At 43.5% G+C, this 18,673-nt stretch overlaps 2 protein-coding genes across 2 annotated transcripts; one reads left to right on the top strand and one right to left on the bottom strand.

The window, feature by feature from the left end:
- Window positions 1-934: 934 nt before the first annotated feature.
- LOC147654978 (uncharacterized) lies at window positions 935-6,722 on the bottom strand. The gene is made up of 2 exons (XM_086878371.1): window positions 6,450-6,722; window positions 935-3,199 (listed from the first exon to the last, which is right to left on the bottom strand). Exons 1-2 carry the CDS (start codon window positions 6,501-6,503, stop codon window positions 2,828-2,830), a joined length of 426 nt encoding a protein of 141 aa, XP_086734497.1. The 5' UTR covers window positions 6,504-6,722; the 3' UTR covers window positions 935-2,827.
- Window positions 6,126-13,110, top strand: LOC147654977 (endogenous retrovirus group K member 9 Gag polyprotein-like). The gene is made up of 2 exons (XM_086878370.1): window positions 6,126-9,254; window positions 11,912-13,110. The coding sequence occupies exon 1, from the start codon at window positions 6,894-6,896 to the stop codon at window positions 8,112-8,114; it is 1,221 nt and encodes a 406-aa protein (XP_086734496.1). The 5' UTR covers window positions 6,126-6,893; the 3' UTR covers window positions 8,115-9,254; window positions 11,912-13,110.
- Window positions 13,111-18,673: the final 5,563 nt, after the last annotated feature.

Raw genomic sequence — 18,673 nt, 5'->3', positions numbered from 1 at the left:
CAGGCTTCATGAGCTTCTCTCATCTCCAGGCTGGGTGATCCAGTTTGGAATAGGGTTCTAGCCTGGAGTGCCTGGAGCCACTTGGACCAGTGCAGACTCCGGGATGCTGCTAAACGAGGCTGGTGCTTGCAATTGTAACAAATGATTCAAGGCAGGAGAGCATCTTACTTGCACCATTTTGTAACAGGAAAATCCCTTGGAGTATCTGCTGTTTGTTTTAGTGGTGATTTTCTCCTTCTAGAAAATATTAAGGACAAGAACAAACCTCAAGCCTCATCTCATGTGTATTATCACACTCGGAAAAAGAACGAGGTGGAAGATGGCACTACTGCAGACGTAGAAGTGTCTGAACTGAAGAAATACCGAGAACATCTGGATTCCATACTTGCCCACTGGGACCCTGTTTTCCCAGCACCAGCCTCCACACAAGGAGGGGAGACCCTCAGACCCGGTGAACCTGGGGCTGAGGCAGTGTCTGTCACCTCTGCGTCCACTCACGTCATCAGTAAGTGGCCGGTGAGGCCCCTGGCTGGGCAGAGCCTCCTCAGGGAGCAGAATATGTCACCAGCACTGAGGTGGCTGCAGATCCATGTCCTGACACACTTGACAGCCACAGAGGAGAAGCTCAGGAATGAGACAGTGAGGAAGAGTGTCTTACTTATAACTACAGAAACATGAGTATCTAATTTTTCTGCATAATGATTGCAGACGTTCATCACTACAATAACCCAACACCTTTCTAAGGCTGCGGATTGAGACCTTCAGCATCTATAGAATTTTCCATTTTTCCAATCCAAACAGAACTCTTTCAAAATACTCTCATGTAGCGAGAGAAGCCAGAAGACATGACCATTTCCTCCAATAGGAATTCTGGGGCCAAGACTTTCAAAACAGTACTATGAACTGAGCAACGACAAGAGCATGAAGCAAATGCTTTTTTCTTTTTTTTTTTATTTTGCTGTGCCATGCTCTTTAGTGGTTCTTTAGTGCTTGCCAAACTCCAATGTGCCTGCTAATGCTTCAAGCTGAGAAGGAGCACTGCCATATGACAGTAGATTTGACCTTGTGATAGAAATAGCTTGGCTTATGACTGTGTTTTAAGTCTGCGTTTGCGCAAGTTGCAGGGGCAAGTTCATGACAAATGTGTTGTCCTGGCACAGTTTCTCCTTGCCAGCTACAGTGGAAAAGCTTTCTGCTTGCATTCAGACCAAGAGACACAGATTGCCCACTACCCAAGCATTCCCTTGTTCACATGACAACATAGAGACAAAAAACTTTGGTGTTTAAAACAGCCCTAATACTAGCTAGAGTCCTCTCATCAGTCTTTGTAGAGAAACAAAAGTCTTCTTCTGCTAATTTATGGAGTTTCTCACAAGAAAATTTATTTTCTTCATAGCTTTTTATTTCTCTGATGCCAGCTGCCCGGAAATCTGTCATCAGTTGTCTCCTCCCATTTCACATCACTCTAAGGTGTGTTATGGGTAAAATGAGTCTAAAGATGTCATTTTTAAGGATGAGTTAATCAAAGGCAAAAGTTCCCTTCATGTCTCTCTGTAAGCCTCTCTGGAAACAGAAGTTTTCTCTTTGCCTCTACAGAATCTTCAACTATAAATTCTCCCCCTCTGTTCCAGCACCTCACTGTATTACAATTACTCCACCTTTTGTGCAAAATCCACACTTTGAACTACTCTATTCCTCCCAATATATTCTGTCATGAATTAAAGGAGATTTTTCAGAACACTATTGTCCATCTCCATAGCTTTAGCAGAAAAATATTTCAGCTTATAAAGCATCTCCTTATTCTCTACCTCTTCTGAAGCTTAATTCCTTTCTTTACTGTCTCTGATACTTTATAAAGTCTCTTTACATGTTGATTGATCTCTCTCTATCTCTCTCTGGAAAGAAGGATTAATCTGCAAGTCTCATCTGGGTAATGAAAAGGTTAAAATCTTGCCCAGGCTTTGTAGATGGTTCTGTGATCTCTGCTGGAGCAGCAGCTGGAGTTGTCTGCGATTCAAGATTCTTCCTGGCTGTTCTGGAGCGTGTGGTCACTGTCTCAGCCCGCCGCAGGTCAAGAGTTTTTTTCTTTCTTTACTCGGCAGTCTCTGGTGAATTCAGTCACGGCAAAAACTGGAGCCAAGCCAGGGACTGGCCTGGCCCAGAAAGAGCACGGGGGGAAGGCCCACAGGCCCCATCACCTGGCCGCGAGCCGTGGCAGTCCCAGCCCAGCCCCTGCCCGGACACACGGCCTGGACAGGGGAATGGGAGGCCAGCTGGAGCTCTGTTATTTTAGCAGCCAGGAAACAAAGAGACAAAGAAATTCCCAGGCTTAGGTCTTAAGATGGAGTTCAATTTTCAATGGTCAAACCTGCTGTCAATTACTAGAAATGGCCAGTTGTTGACTGGGACAAAAGCTCCAACCAGCCCGCAGCAGTTTTAACACGTTTAGGTATTTATCTTGGTTTTCTTAAATTCCAAACTATGACACCCATTTGGGTGTTTGGAAAGCGTGAGCGCTGTTAGCAGGTGAATAAGTAAGGTGCTTAGCAGGCAGCTGGCGTGCAAAAATTTCTGACTGCACGAGGAAGATAGCTGCCGCTCGCCCGCTTGCTGCGTAGTGTGGAAGAAGTTCGGTCACGATTTCCTTCTGCTGCTCCCTACCGCTGTTGCTGCTCTGCGGCAACAATTGCGCTTTCCCTTCGTTCCGAGATGCAGAGAAATGCCCTGCGCAGCACAGAAAGCTGTCACCCCATGGGTGGAAGAGGGTGCTGCAAATCCGTGCTTGCGTCAGTGGCAGGGGTAAGCTGTACAAACATGTGTTGTGGTGTCACACGTTCTCCTCTCCAGACGCAGTACAAAAGCTTTCCGCTTGCATTAAGAGCGAGAAAGGCGGAAGCCAGTTCCGGAACTCGGAGAAGGTAACTGCAGGAGGCGAGCCTCTTTCGAGAGAAGCTGCTTTCCGGAGCTCTTGGCAACCGGCCAACGAACCATGTGTGTCTATGGGACGGTGCCGGTCAGCTTCAGAGTGCTGGAAAGCGCAAGCGCTGCAGGCAGGCGAATATGGATGATGCATAGCAGGCAGCTGGCGCTCCAACCTTTCAGACTGCAAGAGGAACGTAGCTGCCGCCTGCCCGCTTGCTGCGTAGTGTGGAAGAAGTTCGGCCACAACTTCCTTCTGCTGTTCCCTGTTATGAATACACTAGAAAGAGATATATAAGGAAAGGTTTTATTAATTATAGCAAGCCAGCAATAAGCAAAGTCGGCGCCGAGCGGCAGGGAGGAGGAGAAACCTCTTCCCTACTGAACTGCTGCGCTTCCCGCTTCCGTGTTTGTCCTATTATTCGTTTCGAATTCCTGGTTACGTGGCTTTTCTCCGGCGTTACTGAGCATGCGTCTCTGGTGATTAGACGATCTTTTTCTGCCCTCTTGTGGTCGTAGAAGGGAGGATCCAAGTCTTCCTCACTCCTACTCCACTGACCTTTTCTCACTGTTCTTCTCTCAAGGTTTACCTTGTCCTAGTGTTCCAGGACTTTCTGCTAGGCTGTTATTAATTATGCCAGCCTCAGCGAGTTAGTGGCCTTCAGCCCCTTCTCAACTTTATATCCAAAGGACAATTTCGCAAAGCATCCTATCATATCTATATATTTAGGCGAACAAAAGAGTTTCTATCTATCACAACCCCCCCCTTTTTCTATTCCTTACTTTTGTTCGCTGAATCTTTGTAGTTCCTTTTTACTTAATTCTAAATAATCTTCTGTTTCTTCTCCCTTTAAGGCCTCATATTTAGCGTGTATTAACATAAGGTGTGCTGCTTCTAATCTGTTTTTTATGATATTAATAATTTTATTGAGAATGCAAAGGCCTAAAGTAAGTACTAAAATTAGTAAAATTAACGGCCCCATTATGGTGGATAACAAAGTAGCTAACCAGGGGGAGTAATTAAACCAAGATTCATACCAATTCTGTTGCATTTCTTGTTCTTTCTTTCTCTTTTCCAGTTCTTCCTGTAATTTGGCCATGGTTTCTCTTACTATTCCACTTTTATTTGCATATACACAACATTCTTCTTTAAGGGCAGCACAAAGGCCTCCTTGTCGTAAAAATAATAGATTTAATCCCCTTCTATTTTGTAAGGCCACTTCAGCCAGTGAGTCTAGGGAGTCTGTGAGATCTTTTATAGATTTATCAATTCTTCTTAAATCCTCATCTACTGAAATTCTAAGCTCTCTGAGTCCTTGGTGCTGATTTACTAAAGATGCTACACCTGTTCCTAATCCAGCTCCTCCTATGCCTAACAATACAGCTACTGTTAGTGCTGTGAGGGGTTCTCGCCTTACTAAAAGATGTTCTGGGTTTTGATATTGTGTATACACATATTCTTCAGAATGATAAATAATTCTGGGAACTATTATAACCTGTATGCAGAATTCATAGGTTTCATTAAAGGCTGTTATAGAAACACATGGGGTTACTCCTAAAGTGTTACAAACCCATTTAGTATTAGGTGCTGGAATCAGCCACTGAGCTGGCTTGCGAGGGTCATTAATCAATATTTTTGTTTGACATAAATAATTCTTATCTAGGCACATTTCCCACACATTTCCCTTTTCCAGTGACTCGAGATAATGTTATTCCTGGAGTATTTTCCCTTCCCGATTTCCATAATCAAGCAACAGGATTGGTACCATTCACTCTCTTTGGTTCTGCTATGGAAACTATGGCCTCATAAAAAGGTGGGTTAATGTTATAACATAACCAACATTCTCTAGTTAAATTTGGATGTGTATCATTTAATACTTTAAAGGTAGCTTGCAGAATTTTCCAAAGAGCTTCGTTTCCATATTCTTGAGGTGTCTCTACCGTGGTTAATACTTGGGTGCTATTTTCTAGTTTTTCTGAATGGTTATTCTGATCCCTTACTTTGGGGTCTTCTGCTCCCCACACCACTAGATTTGGTCCAACAGGTCTCGAATCATGCGGAACTACCTCTTTCTTTATAAGTATATGCACCCCCCGATCCCTTCCAGGTTCCCATACTCTGAGACCCCAGGTTCTTCCCAATAACCACACAGGATCTTGGGATTGTGTGATATTTATATAGTGAAATTTGCAAGTTCCAATATATGTTATCTCCCCTGAGGGGCCTATCCAGGGCTTTACACATCCGTGTGGACCCCGTTCAACCTTTAGATACTTATCTGGGTTTTGTACTTTCCATCCCATGGAAATTGTCTCACAGCCCCAATATCTACAGTAAAATTCGCTGGGATAATTACAATACCCTCTGCCTGGATTAGAAGCTGGGCACATGTATAGTACCTTATGCCTAGGCGGGAAATAATTAATACCCTCCCACTTAATGAGAGAGTCTAGTTTAACTTGAAAGCTAGGGGCTCCAGAGGTGATTTGTGATTGAATAATAACCTGGTCCTCCCATTGGATTAAGGACCAATTGAAGGGTTCATGAGTCTTACTTGTACAAATGTTAAATATACTGATTAAAATTATAAATATTACTGACTTTTTTAATGAGCATTGGCTTCCCCTGCTATAATAGAGGCTTTTCTTTTGTAAAATGCCAATTTGGGTTTCCTATAAATTATTTTGCTGGGTTGTCTCATTCCCATTCTTGTGGCATTTCCATGACCATGACCTTTTGGTCCCATGTTGTTGATATATTTTATATATTAGTAAAGGCCTGTATGCACAAACCAGCCTTTGAAATAAGTCGTGATATTAAGGGCTAAAATCCTTGAAACTTGCCTGCAGAAGAGAGAGTAAAGCAAAATAATATCCTTGTGTACAAGGATAGGAATGTAAACCTGTGTGTGTTAGCCAATAGTAGCTTGCTCTGCCCGCGGACCCTGTAAAACCCTATAAAAGGTGTGTTAATAATAGAAATAAACGGCATTCACAATTACTTCTGTGAAGACTGGTGAATAGCTGGTGGCCCCTCAATATTTGGCGCTCTGAACGGGACACACTGCGGGCAGGGGGGCTTCAGTGGATCCACACACGGTGGGACGGAGCCTTGGACTGAGGTTGGTGGAGCGGATCTGAGTGCAGATAGATGCTGCCTTGGATCGGTACCGAATAGGCGGCTCACGAATCAACGGGGGCGAGTCGCTGGGGGAGTCCAAAGGCAGGGGCGCTGTAGAAGGGTCGCAACCTTCCCCTCTGCCGCGGGCCACTAGCATAGATGTGGAATTTGCAGCGGCAGAAAAACTGCTTCTCAGCATCCTCGTTAAACGAGGCGGAGCAGCCCGGGAATAGGACCTGGATAAGCTCATTATATGGGCGAAAAATCATGGGCATTTTGCAGTGCCCTCACTGCTTTTTGCGGTGGAAGAGTGGATAAAGGTCGGGAATCTGATGTGGGATACAGCAATTACGGGAAAGAGTAAAGAAGTAATAGCCCTCGGTTCAATATGGAAAAATGTGTTAAATACCTTAAGTGAGATGAAGAAAGTATCCTCAGTAGCAGCAGCTGCCTTAGATGCCATGGCGCCGCCCGAGACAGACGCGCCGCAGCCACCTCCCGCCAAGTCCGCGAACCATTTGAGTGTATTTTTTGGGGTGGGGCATGTCCAGCCAGCGAAGGGGCTCACAGGGAGGCAGTGTAGCACCGTGTCAGACCTTTTAAAATCTCAGGGGTGCTCCGATGCAGTTCCGACCGTGCCGGCAGAGCCTAAGCTGGAAGTTACCCTGCCGAAGGCGGATGTAGAAATGATGGATCCCCCGGAAAGAGCGGGCGCCAGCTCCAGCCAGGCGGAGCCTCATACGTCAGCAGAAACGAGAGCCGCGAAGTGCAAACCAAAGATCTACCCTTCTACCCTACTGTTCACTGGGGAAGACCGCAGGATATCCCTCTCCCCCCCGATGATGACATCTCTATGCACTCAGATGACGCCCGGCTTGTAGCAGGAGCAGAGCCAATTGATGACAACGCTGCATCAAAGAAAGAGCTACTGGGATGGCAACATCAAATGGAGCAACCTGTGCAACAGCTTCAAGCTCGGATTGAACAAACTCTATGTGCGAATAAAGCACAGCCTCAACAAGAGAAAGCAGCTCTGCAGCAAACACCGAGACAACGAGCAGAGTCAGTTCAACAACTACAGGATATGCTACATCCTGAACCATCTGCTCCACCTTTGGAAACACTGTCAACACCACAATCTTGTTCCAGCTCTATCACCTTGGGGGAAGAAAACAGGAAACACAGAGCACAGCAGAGGTGGTCTGGCATCATTCAAGATGCAATTCTTGAGGAAGAGTGGCAAGCAGCAGGGGCAGTCGCTTGTCCCATTTTATATGATCAGCAAAATCCGTGTTATGAACAGCATGACTGGAAGATCTTGCAGCAAGCCAAAAAGACAGTTACTGAGAATGGCATTAAATCGGAAGCTGCAAACACTGCATTAGATTGGCTGTTCACCTCTGATGTCAACAGTCCCATAGACAGCCAGAATCTCGCACGTCTGCTTTTAACTCCATCACAGCTTATGGTGTGGGAGAAGGAATGGAAGAGGTTAGCAGTTCTAGAAGCCAATCGACCTCGAGATCAAAATGATGTATTGTATGGACTCAATCCTGACATGCTCACCGGTTCAGGAGTTTTCAGTCATATGGCTGTACAGCTAAACTACCCTCTTGCAATGCATCATTTGTCTGCACAGCTTGCTCGTCAAGCCTTTAATGCTGTGCCTGACTCCAAACCTCATCCTTCTTTCACAACAATACGGCAAGGCCTCACGGAACTGTATTCTCATTTCATCGATCGTCTTTCAGCAGCTCTAAAAGCTCAGAACGACATGACTGAAGAGGCAAAGCAGAACATGTTTAAACTGTTAGCTTTTGAGAATGCCAGCTCGAAGATAAAGTCCATCCTTGCCACACTCCCAAAGCAAGCGGATGTGGGAGACATGCTAGATATCGCCCTGCGAGTAAATCAGACGCAACAAGGGCAGCTAGTGGCCAATGCCGTTGCAGAAGCCATCAAGCCAACTACAAGTCTACTTGCTGCTGCAGTCAGTAAACTGGGAGGCAGACGTAAACCTTCCGCCACACCTTCAGTCATCTGTTATCGATGTGGCAGCAGAGGGCACCTTTGAAAAACCTGCCAAGTTCCTGTGTGGTGTGACCAATGCCAAGTAGACAATCATGCCACTGCTGCATGCCAGCTAGCAAAAAACATGATCAAGAGCACGAGGAGCTGCCGCGCGGGGACACAAGTTGCCGGCCCAACTCTATTCAGCAGCTCAACCCACCAGCAACAAGGGGAAGCCTGGGAATCGATTTGGCAGCATCAGTAGACGTCACACTCATCAACAGCACCATCCGCAAAATCCCAACCGGAGTTACAGGACCTGTTTATTCTGTTACCAGTGCACTTGGTGCTTTGTTGATTGGGAGATCATCTGCTGGAATTGCAGGACTTATTGTTCTCCCAGGAGTCATCGACGCTGATTACACTGGTGAAATCCAAGTGTGAGCTTACACTCTAGCCCCTCCACTTACAATCAAAAAGGGAACAAGAATTGCTCAATTGGTGTTATTTCAAAAGGTGGCAACTGAGAAAGACATTTTTCGACGTGCTCCTAGACGCGGAGCCAAAGGATTTGGGTCAACAGGAGACACAGTGGTGAATCTCGTTCAACAAATGAGTCATCGACCAGTAATTGAAATCACCCTATGCCACGGATCAAAACAGCAAAGAGTCAAGATGATGCTGGACACAGGAGCTGATGTTACCATCATCAGCCGAGTCTGGTGGCCAAGAGAATGGCCTCTCCACAGAGCCTTAAGCTCGGTGCAAGGTGTGGGAGGATACTCCATGCCGCTGAGAAGTGTACACCCGGTCCAGTTTCGATTTCCTGAAGGACAGACTACCACCTTATGTCCATACGTCATGCCTTTGCCTGGAAGCCTTGGAGGGCTCGTTGGTCGAGATGTTCTCAGCCAGCTCGGGGCAACACTAACCCTTCCCAATCAATCGCCTTTTCAGTAGTCGCCACTGCTGACGGGCCGCCAACCCCAAAGATTCAGTGGAAATCTAATGAGCCTGTGTGGGTTGAGCAGTGGCCTCTATCCCAGGAGCGGCTAGCAATTGCGCATGAACTTGTCAAAGAACAGCTACAAGCAAAGCATATCCAACCATCGCTCAGCCCATGGAATACTCCAATTTTTGTCATCCCAAAGAAGTCTGGAAAATGGCGATTGCTGCATGATCTACGCAAAGTAAATGACCAAATGTGGGCAATGGGAGCATTACAACCAGGGATGCCCTCTCCAACAATGCTGCCACAAGAATGGTATCTTCTAGTCATAGATTTGAAAGACTGTTTCTTCACGATACCCCTGCAGAAAGAAGACACCGTGAGATTTGCCTTCACTTTGCCGTCAATCAACAAAGGAAGTCTGTCTCAGAGATTTGAGTGGGTGGTCCTTCCACAAGGGATGAAAAATTCCCCGACAATGTGCCAACTGTTTGTGCACCGGGCACTGATGCCTGTGCGGGCCAAGCTCTCCCAGACAATTATTTATCACTACATGGATGACATCTTGTTTTGTCAACGTAATCCATTTCAAGACAAAGATCTCACATTTATCACTGCCCAGCTTGCAGCAAAAGGCTTGGTGGTTGCCTCAGAAAAATTCCAAAAACAGGCCCCATGGAAGTACCTAGGGTGGATTCTGACATCCTCATCAGTCCGCCCACAAAAATTGGAATTAAACACTGAGATTTGCACCCTTAATGATGCACAAAGGCTTGTTGGAGATCTGCAATGGGTACGATCCATTGCTGGTATCCGAAATGATGAGATGGAACCCTTAATGAGCCTTTTGAAAGGTATAGACCCGAAAACTCCAATTACTCTTTCTGCAGATCAGAAGTGCTGTCTCATTTATCTAGGGAAGAAGCTGCTTTCAACACTAGCAGACAGAAGATTGCCAGATGTGCCTTTAGGACTTCTGACTTGTAACCACTCTGTTGCATCATGTGCTATCATATTCCAGTGGCCTGCTTGGCAAAAAGAGAAAGGGGGAGAAGGCCCATCTAAGAGCCGTCAAGGTGCCAAGCAGCCTGCCAAGAAGATACAGTTAGTGCAATCAGCGAAGAAATGTGCAGAGCCTTTAGCGATTCTTGAGTGGATTTTTACGCCATATACGCCACCAATGAGTATTTGGGAAAAGGACAGAAGCAATTGCTTATCAAAAAGGCGAGAACACGAATTGTGGAAATCAGTGGTACTGAGCCGGAACATATCAGTCTGCCAATAACGATAGAAAATTTTGAGTGGATGCTGAGACATTCAGAACCAATTCAATTAGTGTTGCTCAGCTATCCAGGGACTGTACACAACAGGCAACCTCGAGATCCACGCCTGCAGATTATTTTAAAACAGCGGTGGCTGCAACAGCCCAAAGTCGTGAAGCAGCCAGTAAAAGGCCTTACAGTATATACAGATGCAGGAAGTCGGCAGAAAAAAGCAGCCTGTACCTGGCAAGAAGGCTCGAGTTGGAGAAGTAAAACTATAGATGGAGATGCACACGACTCACTGCAGACATTAGAACTTACACCTGTCGCATGGGCACTGTCTCAGTGGCGAGACAGTAAGTTGAACATTGTATCAGATTCATTGTACGTGGTAGGAGTGGTACAACGTATTGAAGATGCCCTTATCAAGCCACCGGATAATAAGCGATTGTGTCAACTATTCTTTCAGATCAAAAGAGCTATAGAGGACAGAAATGAGCCCTGTTGCATCATTCACATCCGCAGTCATCAAACAGAATTAGGTCTTGGAGAAGGCAATGCAAAAGCTGATGCGCTCGTCAGTCCTGTTGTAGCAGCACCAGGAGACTCTTTCGCAGCTGCGAGAGAGAGTCATGCTCTCTTTCATCAAGCCGCAAAAGCCTTGCAGAGACAATTTAACATCAGCTTAACAGATGCACAAGGCATTGTGAAATCCTGTCCACAATGCAGTCAATATGGAACCACTCTAGGCTTAGGTGTTAACCCTAGGGGTCTTCAAGCCTGTGAGATCTGGCAAATGGACGTAACACATGTGCCTAAATTTGGTCGCCTCAAATATGTACATGTTGCAATAGATACCTTTTCAAAAATGGTTTGGGCCACTGCACAAGTAGGAGAAAAAAGTATACACGTAATTCGACATTTGGTAGCATGCTTTGCCGTAATGGGAGTTCTGAAAGAAATAAAAACAGACAATGGGCCTGCATATGTAGGAACACGAGTTTCTCAGTTCTTACAAAAGTGGGGAGTCAAACACGTAACTGGAATTCCCCATGTGTCAACTGGACAGGCCATTGTAGAGAGAGCCCATAGGACCCTAAAAGAGTATTTGAATAAGCAAAAAACACCAGAACAATTAGATCCTACCATTCGATTGCAGCAAGTGTTATTCACTCTAAATTTCCTCAGTTTAGCTGGAGATCTAGAACAACCCTCAGTGGTCATTCACAATAATCAAGTAAAGATGCAAGCTACCCCAGAGGTTAAGTTACATTACAAGAACCCAAAAACAGGTATCTGGGAGGGACCGAGCCCATTGCTATTTAATGGGCGTGGTTACAGTTGTGTTTCCACAGATACTGGACTGCTGTGGGTGCCTAGCCAATGGACCAAACCAGCCACGGAAAGTCTGAAGAACAATCAGAACGTTGATGCCCTCAGCCAGTCTCTGATCGGCTGCCAGCTGACACCACGAGAACAGCAGATGTTTCAAGATTGAATTGTGTTAAGTCGTAGTCTGTTTGTGAGAAATTCCTGTGAAGATCTGAGAAGAGTGCAGAGACTCTATCTAATTGTGCACGAAACAAATCTTAATTGTGTGTTTACCCCTTTTTGCAAACTGCTTTCACGCTTAGACTATATATATACCAGAGCACGTGTGTGTCATGGGGTAGCTTTACCTTTAAGACAGCTTGGAGGGAGAGGAAGTTGAAGCTGCTGGTGGCTGATGGGAGTTTTTCCTCCTGACCAATTATCGGTCATTTCCAAGAATTGACAGCAGATCTGACCATTAAAAAGTGAATTCAACTTGTAAACACCCCCTTAAGAAGTACAGACAGAATTCTCTTGCTCTCTTTGGTTTCCGGCGTTTGAAGAGGTAACAGGATTCTGTCTCGGCCTCCTCCCCCCTCTCCAGGCCGACCAGGCCGCGGTGGAGGGGGGAGGGTGGGGGAAGAGAAGCAGCGCTGGTCAGCCGAGCTTGGTTTTCAGTTTTTGTTGCTAGACTGAAACTTAACACCATGAACTCTTGCAGTTTTCTTAAAGCTTTTAATTCTTTTACTACCTGGATAAACATACAGATTACTCCTTTTCTCAGAAAGACAGAGAAAGAGAGAGACAATCAACATAGAGAAGACATCATAAAACCACCAAAAACTGTGAAGAAAAGAGTTAAGTTTAAATAAGAAAGAGAGAATAAGGAGATGCTTTACAGCTGAAATATCTTTCTGTTAAAGCTATGGAGATGGACAATAATAGTATAAAAAGACTCCTTTAATTCATGATAAGAGTGTTGAGAGGAACAAGGTATTCAAAGTGTAAGTTTTGAGCAAAAGAGAGAGAGTACTTGTGATACTGTGAGTTGCTGGAATTGAGTTGAGTGAAGATTTTAAAGCTTTGGGGGCAGAGAGAAAACTGTTTTCCAGGAAGGCTCACAGAGACAGATGAAGAAGACTTCTGCCTTTGAATAACTTATCCTTAAAAATAAAATCTCTAAACTCAGTGACCCATACACACCTCGGAGAGATGTGAAATGGGAGGAGAAGATCTAATGACAAATTTCCGGGCAGCTGGCATTAGAGAAATAGAAAACTATGATGAAAAATAGTTTTCTCGTGAGAAACTCTGTAAGCTAACAGAAAGAGACTTCTGGTTCTCTACAAAGACTGATGGAAGACTGTAGCAAGAATTAAGACTGTTTTTAACCACCAGAATCCTAAAGTTATTTGTCTCTATGTTGTCATGTGTACAGAGAAATAGTTAAGATGTGGAAGATAAGGGGGTTTTCTGAAAGTTTATTCTGGTATTCTTGTTCTTGTAGTTTGTTAATGAACTGTCTTTATTCCCTTTAAGTTTTAAGCCTGTTTTGCTCTTGTTCTAATCCATATCTCACAACAAGAAATAAGTAGTTTTTTTAGTTACTGGTTTAAAACCACGACAGTGTGTTAAAAGTAGATAGATAATAGTCAAAATAAGGAGTTTGGTGTGTGCAGTGATTATTATATTAGTATAAGATATAGGTATTCCCCCTTCAAGAGCTAGTGTAAACATCTCTGAAAGTTCATTTAGCGATTAAAGTTTTAGCCGTGAGCTAGCAAACATGATGCCATTTGCATAGGACAACCTAGTCCCATCTTCCTAATTTATGGAGAAAAGGCATGGAATGGAATTCCTGCTAGCTCACATGGAGGGCCATGTTATCTTAAGAACCTTACTCTGTTCTATCCAAGCTTGCACCAATTGCTAAATCTAGCTAGCAAAGTGAAAAACATCGAACAGTCAAAGCAAAGCCTGAATGAATTAAAGTTTAGCCACCCTAAAAAGGCTCACTTGCTGGACGAAGGAAGGATTGAACTTAACATCCACAATGTTAAGTGAGCTTTCAGCCAATGTGAGTAGTGTATGTCATGCAGTATTATGAAATCGAGCTGCAATTGACCTTTTGCTCTTAGCACAAGGACCTGGTTGTGAGGAGTTTGAAGGCATGAAGGCATGTGCTGCTTGAATCTTACTGATCATTCAGTTTCCATTTATAAGCAACTACAACAGCTACAGGATGAGTTACATGCCCTGAAAGAAGATAGTGACCCCACTGGAAGCTGGTTCGCCAGCTGGGGCATCACCGGATGGTTGAGGTCTCTTGTGCTAGAAGGGGGGGCGGATTTTACTTATAGGGGATCAATGGGAAAGACAGTTTAAGTTGTATGTTATCTTATCCAAAGCCTGGTTTGTGCAAAAAGAGAAAGGGGGAATTGTTGATATATTTTATATATTAGTAAAGGCCTGTATGCACAAACCAGCCTTTGAAATAAGTCGTGATATTAAGGGCTAAAATCCTTGAAACTTGCCTGCAGAAGAGAGAGTAAAGCAAAACAATATCTTTGTGTACCAGGATAGGAATGTAAACCTGTGTGTGTTAGCCAATAGTAGCTTGCTCTGCCCACAGACCCTGTAAAACCCTATAAAAGGTGTGTTAATAATAGAAATAAACGGCATTCACAATTACTTCTGTGAAGACTGGTGAATAGCTGGCGGTCTCTCAATACCATGTATATTGGAGTGTTTCCCTCCACAGTTTATTACTCCTCTGCCTCTCCCGTCGTCGACCCGGTTGCCTCGGGACACGGGGTGTACCATCTTCTCAGCAGCAAGAGTATTCTTCAGGAGGGAGATTACTCATTTTTTTATTATTTCTTTGTATATATTTTTCCCAACTTCTATGCTTTACTAAAGGGGTATCACACCTCAATTCCTGAAGCCACCGTCTGCACAACCCAGCTACTATATTTACTACAAAAGGTGCAGGTTCGTTTAGATGGTAACAGTAATACAAGGAATTGACTCCTTTTGAGTAAATGGCCCACCACTTTTCCGATCCTTTCTCAAATTCCCCTGCCTGTGTTTTGGTTCTTAAGGCCCAATCGGTGAGTCTCCTTTGGGCAATGTAGCAAAATCTACACACCCCTCTTGGTGGGTAGCCTCTATGACAGTGGGTCCACCAATGTTCTTCACATACTATACATTTAAAACAAACAAAAGGGTAACAATTCTGACATACAGCACAACCTATTTAACATCACTATTATATATTTCCTCATTACTAGATGGGGGTATCTTATATTCTATATAAAAGCCTTTATGGAGTTTACTATTCATAAGTTTCTAAGCAGATTAGTAATTTTCAGATGTTATTTTTTTTTCGGGATATTTTAAGTCTCAGGTCCCCAGCTGGGCTAACCACTTCCCAGTTATTAGATTTTGGTGGTCCCTTAATTCGACTGGCATGTGTCCATCCCTTCTCCGCAGTTCGGACTGCTGAATCAGTTGTTAGTAGGACTTGATATGGTCCTTCCCACTTCGGTGTTAGGGGATTCTCTTTCCAACTTCTTATCAGCACCCACTCTCCGGGTTGTACCTGGTGTAATATAAAATCCAATGGTGGTTTTTGAGCTAGCATTCCTTTTTCCCACAATGCCTTCTTATACTTCATTAATTTTATTAATATTGATTTATTGATATATTGATATATTGATATATTGATCACTCACATTTGGATGTGTTTGAACTTCCTCTATGTTATAAGGCATACCATATAACATCTCAAAAGGGGAAATTCCCAAATCTGCCCTTGGCTGAGTTCAAATATTCAGAAGGGCTAGTGGAACACATTTAACCCATGATAGTTTTGTTTCCATTACTAGCTTAGTAAGTTGTTTTTTTATTTCTCCATTCATTCTTTCTACTCTTCCGGAACTTTGAGGGTGCCAAGGGGTGTGTTGTTCCCACTTTATTCCTAATGCCTGCGACACCTCCTGAGTTATTTTTGATGTAAAATGGGGACCTTTGTCAGAGTCTATTGTCTCTGGTACCCCATATCTGGGAATTATTTCTTCCAATAGCACCTTTACAACTGTTCGTGAAGTTTCCCTAGATGTCGGGAAAGCTTCTACAAAATGGGTGAGATGATCCACTAGGACCAGGAGTTATTTAAGTCTCCCTACCTTTGGTAGTTCTGTAAAGTCAATCTGAATAATATTTGCAAAAGGTCTTTTTGCCAAGGGTCTCCCTCCATAAGGTAATTTTCTGAGATTTTTTTCTATTTGTTTATAAACATGGGAGGCAGCTTCTAGTAATTTGCTTAGCTAAGTCTCGAATACCTGTGCTCATATACTTTGCCGCAAAATAATCTATTAGTCCTTGTGCTCCCCAATGTGTCCTTTGATGTATTTTTTCTAATATTCTTTGAGCTATGGCTTTTGGTAGTACTTCCCGGCCATCTGGAAGGAACCATCTCCCCTCTGAGTTTTCTATCGCTCTTGTCTCTGGGAGTTTTAATCTCTCTTCCTCAGTAAATTTACTTCTTAGATCACTATCCTTATGTTCCAGAATGTCTTCATGCCCCCCTTTTTCTTTTAGGACCATTGTCCATAATGCCGCCCGTTTTGCCTCCTGTTCTGCGGCATTATTTCCCCTACTCCTCAAGTCCATTCCCTTCTGACGTCCTTTCAAATGAACCACTGCCAACCTTTTGGGCCCTCTCAGGGCTTTTAATACTGCGATTATGAGTTTTTGATGGACTAAATCTTTCCCTTGGGAGTTTATTAAACCTCTTTCTTCCCACAGTTTACCAAACGTATGCACTACTCCATAACTATATCTGGAATCTGTATATATTGTCCCCTCCTTTCCTTCTAATAATTCCAATGCTCTTAATACTGCATACAATTCACAAGCTTGGGCTGACCAAGATTTGTTTAATGGACCTGATTCTAGGACTTGCAAATCAGGTCCTCGTACGATGGCATAGCCTGTTTTCCTCTTTCCTTCTATTACTTCTATTACTTCTATTATGGAGGACCCATCCACAAACAACTTTTCTCCGCTTTCTAATTCTTGTTCTTCCAAATCAGGTCTAATTTTGGTTTGTTCCTCAATTGTAGTTATACAATCATGTGTCAGAGATTTGCCTTCGGGTTCTCCATATAAAAATGCAGCCGGATTTTGTAAAGTAGTGGTTTCTAATATTAAGTTTGGGGCCTCAACTAAAATTCCTTCATATTTTAGAAGTCTAGCATCTGAAATCCACTTATCCGCCTTTTGTTGTAACACACCCTGAATATTATGGGGGGACATTACCTTCAAATTGCTATTAAAGGTGATTTTCCTAGCTTCCTCCACCAGTAGGGCACATCCTGCTACTACTTGCAGACAAGCTGGCCAGCCCTTACTCACGGGGTCCAAGATCTTTGATAGATACCCTATCGGCTTCTTTCTCCCTGCCCACTCCTGAGTCAAGACTCTGAAGGCAATTCCATCTTCCACATTTACAAACAAATAAAAAGGTCTTCTTAAATCTGGGAGACTCAAGACAGGAGCATGAATTAAACTCTCTTTTAGCTCCCGGAATTTTTCTGTATCTTCTAAACTCCATTTCATTAATCCCTCTTTTGTCAATTTATGATATAGAAATTTAACTTTGCTACTATAATTTTCAATCCACTGTCTACAGTATCCTGTTAATCCCAAGATTTGACGTATCTGTCTTATTTTTTGGAATTGGTAGTGACAAAATTCCTTGTACTCTTTCAGGGTCTATCTTTTTTTTTCCTTCTTTAAGGTGACCTAAATATCTTACCTCTTTTTCAACGAATTGGAGCTTTGCCTTAGATACTTTCAATCCCTTTAAACCCAGAAAATTTAACAACTTAATACTCTCTCTCCTTACGTCTTCTTCCTCTTTCCCAGCTAAAAGCAAGTCATCCACATATTGTATCAAGGTCACTCCCGGGTCTATCTGATAATCCTGTAAAATCTGCTCTAATGCTTGCCCAAATAAACTGGGGGATTCGGTGAATCCCTGGGGTAATACCGTCCATATCAGTTGTTGTCTCCTCCCCGTATCTGGATCTTCCCATTCAAATGCGAAATAATCTCAACTAGCCTCATCAAGAGGACAGGCCCAGAATGCATCTTTTAAATCTATAACACTGTACCACAAACTGTCAGGCCCCAACTTACTTAGCAACGTGTACGGATTTGCAACTACGGGAAACTGTGCTACTGTACGTTTGTTAATTTCTCTTAAATCTTGTACCTAACGATATGTCCCATCTGGCTTCTTTACTGGCAGTATGGGTGTGTTAAAAGGTGACACACATGGTTCTAATAGTCCCTTGCTTAACAATCTGTCAATTTCTAGTTTCAACCCTCTTCGTCCCTCAAGTGACAAGGGATATTGTTTTATTCTGACTGGAATTTCTGGGTTTTTAATAGTGACCGAGAATGGGGTTATCTTCAGCTGTCCCACACTCTCAGGTGTATACCACACTTCTGGGTTTATTTTGTCTTCATCTTTTATTCTTAAAGGACATAATCTTTTTCTCCACTCCTTATCAACTATATCTAAATGTATTCCCAATTCAACAATTAAATCTCGTCCCAACAAATTATAATCTGCTTCTGGTACTAACAAAAAATTTCCCACCCCAATTTTTGACTCTGATTCTATTGTCACATCTTTAATAACCCCCACTTCAAAGGGTTCCCTCTTTGCCCCCACTACCGTGGCAGCTTCTTTAGATATACTACATCCTTTAGGTAAAAACTGAATGGTTGATCTCTCAGCTCCAGTATCCTCCAAGAATGTTATTTCTTGGTGCTGGGGAACCACTTTTAGCTTTATCGAGGGCTCTTTCTGGTGGTCTTGGGTCTCTAAAATAAAGAGCCCCTGACTTCCCTAGTCTTCTTTGAACATCTTTTCATCCTGGATCCTTACCCTGCATTCTCTTTTAAAATGTCCTTTCTTTCCACAGTAAAAACAAGTTTAAGTGTTCTGTCTTTCCTTTGAATCTCTGATCAGTCTCTGTTGTTTCTCTTTCCAGGTTTGATCCCTACTCTCTCTTACAGCAGCCACCA

This window comes from Cyanistes caeruleus, chromosome 2 (genome assembly GCF_971803275.1).
Source record: "Cyanistes caeruleus chromosome 2, bCyaCae1.hap1.1, whole genome shotgun sequence".
NCBI classification, from domain to species: Eukaryota; Metazoa; Chordata; class Aves; order Passeriformes; family Paridae; genus Cyanistes; species Cyanistes caeruleus.
Note: the sequence above shows the minus strand (reverse complement) of the source record. Positions and strands in the feature narration are given on the sequence as shown.